General features: G+C 31.8%; 1 protein-coding gene across 6 annotated transcripts in view; it reads left to right on the top strand.

The window, feature by feature from the left end:
• mtmr4 (myotubularin related protein 4) overlaps positions 1–9,680 on the top strand; it is a 144,012-nt gene that overhangs the window by 62,331 nt on the left and 72,001 nt on the right. For 2 of the 6 annotated variants that reach the window (XM_002666986.7, XM_068221350.1), the window contains exon 1: positions 1,142–1,397. The exons of the other annotated variants lie outside the window; for them this stretch is intronic. In XM_002666986.7, coding sequence (XP_002667032.4) covers positions 1,359–1,397 — 39 coding nt within the window. In that variant the 5' untranslated portion in view covers positions 1,142–1,358. Of the gene's footprint in view, positions 1–1,141; positions 1,398–9,680 lie in introns of those variants that run through there. 6 annotated transcript variants of the gene reach the window in all.

Below are 9,680 nucleotides of genomic sequence, written 5' to 3'. Positions count from 1 at the left end.
TATATATATATATATATGTATGTATATATATATATATATATATATATATATATATATATATATATATATATATATATGTATGTGTATATATATGTATGTATATATATATATATATATATATATATATATATATATGTATGTATATATATATATATATATGTATGTATATATATATATATATATATATATATATATATATATATATATATATATATATATGTATATATATATATATATGTATATATATATATATATATATATATATATATATATATATGTGTGTGTGTGTGTGTGTGTGTGTGTGTGTGTGTGTGTGTGTGTATATATGTGTGTGTGTGTGTGTATATATATATATATATATATATATATATATATATATATATATATATATATATATATATATATATATGTATATATATATATATGTGTGTGTGTGTGTATATATGTATATATATATAGTTTATATATATATATATATATATATATATATATATATATATATATATATTTATATATATATATATATATATATATATGTATATAAAAAAAAAATATATATATATATATATATATATATATGTGTGTGTGTGTGTATATATGTATATATATATAGTTTATATATATATATATATATATATATATATATATATATATATTTATATATATATATATATGTATATAAAAAAAAATATATATATATATATATATATATATATATATATATATATATATATATATATATGCATAAAGTCTAAATTATTTACTGTGAATGTTTAGAAATGAATTATAAAAATAAATGTTGTTAGAATTATATTGAAGAATTTTTCCGCTAAACAGAAATTGGGGAAAACAAATATACAGAAGGGGCTAATAATTTTGATTTCAACTGTATATGTGTCTGTGTGTGTGTGTCTTGTGCACGTGGATGCAGTAATGTGTGCAGCGCTGCCATGTTGCTGAGGCTGCAGGCTGGCACAGATGAGATCTCGGTGAAGGGTGAACACACACAGAGAGAGAGAGAGAGAGAATGAAAAAAGAGTGAGTGAGAGAGCGAGCGAGCGAGCGTGCACGTGAAGGGGGGATCTAGTGCATAAGGGCGGAGCTCTGCATCAGGCAATACCTTCTCTCTCTCTTTCTCTCCATCTCTGATCTGGCTGCCGGTGCTCCAGTCTCTCCTCTATTTCAGCAGCATCATCTCCATCTTTTGTTCTGGAATATTCTGGTCACCTGCGCGAGCGACAGGAGGCTTTGGAGTGTGTGTGTGTGTGAGTGTGTGAGGGAAGGATGGTTTTGCCGGCTGGTTGTGTGGCGTTTGTGCAGCGAGTGTGTTGGGCATCTGCGGCGTCTCTGCGTGAGCCATGAGCCGCTCCGTCTCCTGCTCAATGCTCAACTGCTTCGTAAGTCACGCTTTCATTTCTCTGTGTGTGTGTGTGTGCGCGCTGCAGATGTTCTACTGTGATTGATGGCACGTGTGCATTCTGATGTGTGTGTTTGTGTGTATTTTAATGAAGTGTGTGTGTGATTTACAGAAATGTATGTGTGTGTGCGTGTGATTTACAGAAGTGTGGTTTCTGCTGAGATGGCGAGTGTGAGTTTGGTTGTAAAGGGAGCAGATGCACATGTGAAGATGCAGCGCTGAAGATGGTCTGTAGGAAACAGAGATGTGTTTGATGGAGACAGTTTAGAAACAAGACTTGAAGCTTATTTTCAGCTCTTGTAGTTTTTAGATAGTAAATGTTGAAGTTATATACATGTAAATATAATGTAAATATACATGTACACCCTACAAAAAGAAGTTTAAAAACAAGACCTTTAGATTAAGGTTATTTTAGATAGATAGATAGATAGATAGATAGATAGATAGATAGATAGATAGATAGATAGATAGATAGATAGATAGATAGATAGATAGATAGATAGATAGATGTAGTTTTTATTTGTATATTTATTTTATATTTATTTATTTATTTTTTATTTATTTTACTTAAAAGATATTTGTTTTTCCTGCTTATTTAATTTTTTTTTAAATTTATTTATTAACATTTTTGCTAATTTTTTCATACATTTATTTTAATTTATTTTTTATTATTTATTTTATTTTTTCATTTATTTTTTATTTTTCCATTCATTTATTTTATTATTATTTCATTTTATTTATTTTTAATTTTTTTCTTTTTTTCATTTATTGTATAAATAATTTTTTTCATTTATTTACTTTTTTTATTAATTTATTTATTTTTACATTTTTTTCATTTATTTATTTATTTTATTTTCAACAACTTTTAACCTTAAAAAGCTTGAAAAAGTGATATTTGTTTACATTTTTAATATAGTTTAAATCAGTTGAGGGTATTGCCTAATGCAGCCCTGCTTCAACACACTTGCCTGTACTGTTTCAAACAACACTGAAGAACTCCATTAGTTTGATCAGATGTGTTTAAATAAGGTTGGAACTAAACTTTGCAGATCTGCGGCCCTCCAGGAACTGAGTTTGAATCACTAAATATCTAAATGCTTAATTAATAAATATTTTTTACTGTGTATATTATATATCAGGGGTGTCCAAACTCGGTCCTGGAGGCCCGGTGTCCTGCTGAGTTTAGCTCCAACTTGCTTCAACACAGCTGCCCGGAAGTTTCTAGTATATCTAGTAAGAGCTTGAATAGCTGATTCAGATGTGTTTGATTAGGGTTGAAGCTAAACTCTTCAGGACACTGGCCCTACAGGACCGAGTGTGGACACCCCTGTTATAGATCGTATTTAGTTATTTATCTCGCATGTTATATCATATTATATTATCTGATAACTATAATAGTATAATTTAAATAATTCTGTAGTAATTCTAACAGTAACAGCTAGTAGTTTCTATAATGTCACCGAATCCTCCTCCTCCTACTACTACACCCAGTCATAATTGAATTGAGGTTTTGATTGACTGGGTGTACAATAGTCAATCTACTGATGGACAGTATTCATCCATTATATAGATCTGCCTTTTATACCTGCTGTACAATATTGGAGAAATCAAACATATTTTGTGACACCCACATGAGGATATACTATAGTAATGTATAGTCAATACTGCAGTGTTTTATTAACCATACTGACACTGACAATAGAGATAGAGATGTTGCTGATATTGTTTTTATGTATAGGCGATATATGTCGTTTCAAAGCAGAAAAGTTAGTCACCATAACTTTTATAAGTAAGTTATTATAGGTATAGTTAATCTGCAATTATATAGTAAATAAGTGATGCCTATGTGTAGATATTCAATAAAGTGTATTAAATCTGCTTTTGTGTTTACAGTCAGGGTCAGATTTCTGACTCTCTGATTGGTCCATTGGGACGACAATGGTCACATGATGACACTTTTAGCAGTTCATTGATGGTTAAAAATGCTTTTATACTAGACTTCCTTGAGAACAGTTAAGTTGACTAATGCTTAAGTTCTTTATAGGCTTCTGGATTATGTATTGTTTTGCATATATATATACACACAAGGAAAATTGTTTTATATTTGAGAGAAAAATAAATAAATAAAGTTTATTAATAAAATAAATAATACAATTAATTAAATGAATAAATAATAAAAGGTAATTAATTAGATAAATACAAATTGAATAAAGTTAGTTTAATATAAAAATTATATAAAGAGTAAAGTAAAGATTAAAGAACTTTTATTGTCATTGTAGTTGTACAACGAAATTTGTTTGGTAACTCACAGAGACCAGCAGCAATATAAAAAGAGAGAAAGCAAACAATAGACATAATACTAAAATATATGATGCAAGATGAAATATACTAAATAATCATAATAAAAAATAAGTAAATAATCACATTTAATAATAAAGTTAATAAATAAAAATAAATAAATAAAATTAAAATAATGTGTTTAGGGCTGCACCATACATCGTTTCAGCATCGAAATCGCGATGTGCGCATCCGCAATAGTCACATCGCAGGAGGAGAATTATATAAAAATAATTATATATATATATATATATATATATATATAACTGCCATATTATTTATGTATTGTAAAGTTAATTGTTGGTAATTATTAGAACAAGTTTATCTTATCCACAATTTATTTGTTTTATAACATGTTTATTTTTTAATCCACTCAGGGGGTTAGTGTTTAGCTGTTTTTATATTTTTACAATTTTGTGACAAGGTATTTTCTTCTGTTTTGTAATAGTTGTAATAAAAAAAGTTTGTAATTGTTGAATAAAAAGTTAAATTACTTATTTTGTCACTCGTGTTAATTCCTAAATGTGATAATAAAGCGTCATCTTTGCATTTACCAAATGAGCTCACCTTTATCACAGTAAAAACAACATTTAGTATTAATATCATAACATTAGGTCCTTGATTTATCTGAATTGACAGTTAAGTCATATTGTTTTTATAAACAACCCAAAAGAAACTATAAAAATGTTTGTTCAGTGTTTTACTTATTAATTTTTTATATTCTATGAAAATGCTTAAAAAATTACCCAAATTATCATAGAATTATTGATTATTTAATTTTTGAGCAGTTCAAAACTCCCGATTCTGAATTTCTAAATATCGCAATATATATATCGCAGGGAGAAAAAAAATATCGCATTGTAATTTTTTTCCAATATCGTGCAGCTCTACATGTAATTTAACGTGCATTTCCACAAAGGTGTTTGTTATAGAAAGCATTTGACTGTCTAAAGCAGGGATGGCCAAACTTTATTTTTTTAAAGGGCCACTGAGGTTAGTGGGCTGAAGGTAAATATTTACCATGGGTAATTTTCTAATTTATTTAATAATGTTTAACAATGACTAAAAACATTGCTTTATATTAGTTTTATATATATATATATATATATATATATATATATATATATATATATATACATATACATATACATATATATATATATATATATATATATATATATATATATATATATATATATATATATATATATATATATATATATATATATATATACATATACATATATATACATATATATATATATATATATATATATATATATATATATATATATATATTTTTTTTATTTTTTATTTTTTTTATACTTATCTACTGTTATATTTGAATTGTTTGCTAGATAAAAACCACCTCATGGATTTTTTTAATTCTAAATCTGCATCTCATGTCACTTTTGGCCACATCCGCTTTCATTAAAGCAGCCTTCATGTCTGAAAACAAAGACACTGCTGTCCACCAAGTTAACCTGCTGGTCTAAAATATAATTGGTTAAACTGGCAGTGGGCGGAGTTAGACTGATCAAAGCACAGACAGGCATTCCAAAATGGAACACTTTTTTTTTTTAGTTACTTTTTTTTAGAGTAACTGACTTTAGCATTGTTTTCACATTTATATGTTCACTGTGCACCTTTCTGAAATATCTGCACACATATTATGGCATTTTTATGCTTTAGAAGAGTCAAAAACTTACAACAAATGCATCTTTTAGTCTGTCTTTAGAAAGTCTTAAATTGAGCCTCATAAAACCTGCAGAAACCCTGATATATTAGTGCAGACTGAAGGAACTTGTTGCTTGTTGTGTGTGCGTGTGTGTGTCTGTGTGCGTGTGTCTTTCTTTCTGTCTTTCTGTCTTAAAGTGTCTGCAGTTTGTCTGTCCTGTCCTGAAGGTCATTGCAGGCTCCTTTGTCCCGTTTGAGGATATGCTGTGTTGGTCATTCCTGTGTCTCTCATGTTGAGTGTCTATGCTGAAGACCTGTGTGTGTGTGTGTGTTGTTCTGCCCCAGATATCTGTGTGTAAGGCTGTGTTTCGGGCCCTGGTGACGCCGCTGATCTTTTCAAATATTCCTGCTCCTGAAATATTCAGCATGAGCGGGACAGACTGAGCTCCAGCATTTGTTCTTCATCTTCCCTCCTCCTCACCTTGAGTGACTTTCAGACATTATTTCTGGGCATGACGCTGCTTTAGAGGGTTGTATTTAGTGATGCAAGAATTTTCACAAGCCAACATGTATTTATTTATTAGTAGATGTCAGTATTTTGGGAATATCTTTCAGGAACAGTAATTGAAGGAGATTGAGTGTGTTTTTGTGCTCATCTTTGCTGGTTTCAGTTTCTCAAAGAGAAACAAATATGACATTAAAATCATAAATAGTTTCTGGGCATGACACCGCTTTGGAGGGTTGTATTTAGTGATGCAAGAATTTTTACAATAAAAGTTTCATATTTATTAATTAGATGTCAGTATTTTGGGAACTTCTTTTAGTAATGATAATTAAAAGACACTCAGATGAGGGTTTTTATGCTGGTCTTTGCTGGTTTCAGTCTGTCATGGAAAATTAAATATGACAACAAAACCACTAGCTTGAGCGCAAGTCTCTGTCTTAATGAGTGATTCACTGAATCATTCGTTCATATGATTCAGTCAAAATAGTTGATTCATTTAGAAATGAAGAAAGGCAGGGCTTGATGCTAGGGTGCGGATTACAGAGGGGTTTTGCAGGGGGTTGACCTGCCTACTTAATGCTTGATCCCCCCTTGAGGGATGTCAAAACAAGATGTTTGGGGGATCAGCCCTTTAATAGTGAGAAATAGCTTTCTCTCATCTGCATCTTAAATAATAATAATATTTTAATAAAAAAAACTCATTCAAGAGTTTGAAAACAGCAGATCTAGAGTACAAATATAGTAGAGGTGTGAACCTACACTGGTCTCACGGTTCAGTTACGATTGTCGTAATCGATTCGGTTCAATTCGATATCTCAGTGCATCACGGTGCATTGACGATGCTTTCCATAAACAGTTTTATATTTTCTTCACAGCAGCAATTTTTGTATTAAAATGTTTAAATATGTTTATGTACTTTTTGTAATACAATTAAAGACCTTAAAGACCGAGACAGCCGCCCATGGCTAAAAATAAGTATTGTTCTTAAATGTTCAATAACTTTTGATCCTTTGATGTGATCCATACAATTCAAGATTGGCATAAAGAAGAGAAGCTCCGCGCTGTAAAACATTACATTCACGGACTTTCAGAGGCTCCGGACAAACCAGACATCATACTTGATCAGAGATGTATAAAGTACTAGAGACCCATACTTAAGTAAAAGTACAAGTGCTTTATCAAAAATTGACTTGAGTAGAAGTAGAAGTGCTCTTTAAGCACCATACTTAAGTGGAAGTACAAAAGTATTCAACATTTTTTGTACTTAAGTATTACAAGTAGTTTATTTTAAAATTTACTACTCAAGTACTGAAAGTAAAAGTACAAGTATTGTGTAATGTAGTTATTAAAGAAAGCAGTCAAAATACACTAATTGTTTTGTTTATTTTAAATATCTTTTTGGGGTACTTGATTAAGCAGAACGACAAGAAACATGGCTTATCATACTGTTTTTCTCTGTAAATAGTTTCTATGGTACAAGAGCTCACATCGTCAGGCCCTTTAACCAGAAAATGCCTTCACTGATGAGATAATTCAGCATGTTCACTCACATACATTCTCTCTCTCTCTCACACACACACACACACACACTGCCCTGCACACACCTAAATGTACACTCTCTCCCCACTCTCACACACACAGTTCTCTCTCTATCTCTCTCTCTCACACACACACATTTTTGTGAATTGTGGGGACATTATATAGGTTGCAATTGTTTTTACACTCTCTCTTACACACACACACACACACACACACACACACACACACACACACACACACACAGGTACAATCACACTGTTGTTTTCTCTTACACATTATTCACTCTCACTCACACACACACAATGACACACTCACACTTTGGGAGTTTTGAAGTTTGATTGCTTTAAAATAAAAAGCTTTAAACTAAACAAGCAAACTAAATCCTGCTTCAGAAATTCACTTGATTTTGATTTTATTGTAAAAAAACAGGAAAATGTGTATATTACTCTGTTAAATGAAAATCTGAAATATTTTGTGGCTTATGGCTATGATTTAGTAATAATTGTTATTTATTTTTATCATGTTTTTAATGAAATTGGTCTTACAGTTCATATTTTCTGTAGTATATTTATTAATTCTGGTACTTTTACCATAAACCAACATCTCAACCATTTGGTAGAGGCTGATATTTTAGAAATAATGTGATGTGTTAAATAAAAATGCACGGATTGTGTTAAATAGCGACATTAGGAGTTAAGAAATGCAATCAAAAAAAATTATATTGCTTTTGTCTTGGTGTGACAGTTAAAGGGGTTTTTGTAATAAATTTTGTCCTTTAATACAGCAGTCAGATATACGAACTTTGCCCTCAATTTGACCTGCTCAAAGAAAACACTCTTCCTGGATGTATCAAACAAAACTCATGCACAGAAGACAGCATAAGCATTTACAGCTAATAAACTCATGTCAATATTATCCCGCCTGCTTTTTGAGCGCTGACAGGCGGGTCTTACACGGCTATGATTGGTTATTGTCCTCAACAGAAAGGGCTTTAGAAATATAAGCGCTGTTCACCCATGGCGGGAAGAATACGCGATTATCACAGGTAACAGACACAGTGGAGAAAACTTGGCACGCTCATGTCTGGATCCACAGCTTTAACAGCTAAGAAGAGAGGAAAAGTTACCTTACAAACTGGCCAGCGGGTCAAATGTCCAAAGTGAGAGAGCGAGAGATAGGCAGAGGTGAAGTTTTACAACATTTCTCCCTAATAGTAAACTAGCGGCTGGTACGCTTTGCCGCCTCGCCCTCGCGCCTCCGTCCTCCGCCATAGTATTGCGACATCGCGCATAGGAGATAAATGACGTCATCACGTAATAACCGGGTATGACCTATTACTGAACTGATATCAATCATTTTGACACCCCTAGTAACGAGTAACGATGCAGCACATAAAAAATCTATCGGAGTAAAAGTATTAAACTCATGTAAAATATGTACTTAAGTAAAAGTGGAAGTAGGAGAAAAAAATAATACTCCAGTAAAGTACAGATACTGCCTTTTAGTACTTAAGTACAGTAGTGAAGTAGTTCTACTTCGTTACTATACATCTCTGTACTTGATGCATTGCATTAGGCTTGGGAGGTATCCAAATTTTGATACCGTCAAACCGCCTCCATATTTTACCTCAGTATCCGGTATTACCGGCGTAATTAAAAAAATTATGACGTAAGGCTCAGACAGCGTCACCAAACTGTTGGCTTGAGCCTAAACCATTCAGAAACTGAATACCTTCTATGCGACCTTAGGCTCGCGGTCAGAGAGAGAGAGAGAGAGAGAGCGCCAAATGACGCACAGTATCTCTCTCTCTCTCTCTCTTTCTCTTACACAAACACACACACACATCTCTCCCGCAATTTATTCAGAAATTTACTCCCACACCGTAAGAAATCTGGCCGGCTCCCGCGGTACTGTAGCGGGAATGCAGAGCTGTAATCAGGCCATAAAAATTATACCCCCTAGGTCCCGAGTCCGACAGGTACATTTTGATTGACAGCTTTATAAAGCCCAAACCCGTTTACAGCCCGACATTATTCAAATGTGCTCATGCACACAGCTCTAATGCATTTTTTCAAGAATGAGTCATTTATATGTTTTAACATCATTTATTCGTAACAAACGTAGACTATAAGCGACTTGGAAGTTGTAACAAAGAAATAAAATAAGTCCTCTGTAACATATTAACATCTCAGCACTCTATATAGG

Source organism: Danio rerio, chromosome 5 (genome assembly GCF_049306965.1).
Source record: "Danio rerio strain Tuebingen ecotype United States chromosome 5, GRCz12tu, whole genome shotgun sequence".
Classification (NCBI taxonomy): domain Eukaryota; kingdom Metazoa; phylum Chordata; class Actinopteri; order Cypriniformes; family Danionidae; genus Danio; species Danio rerio.
Note: the sequence above shows the minus strand (reverse complement) of the source record. Positions and strands in the feature narration are given on the sequence as shown.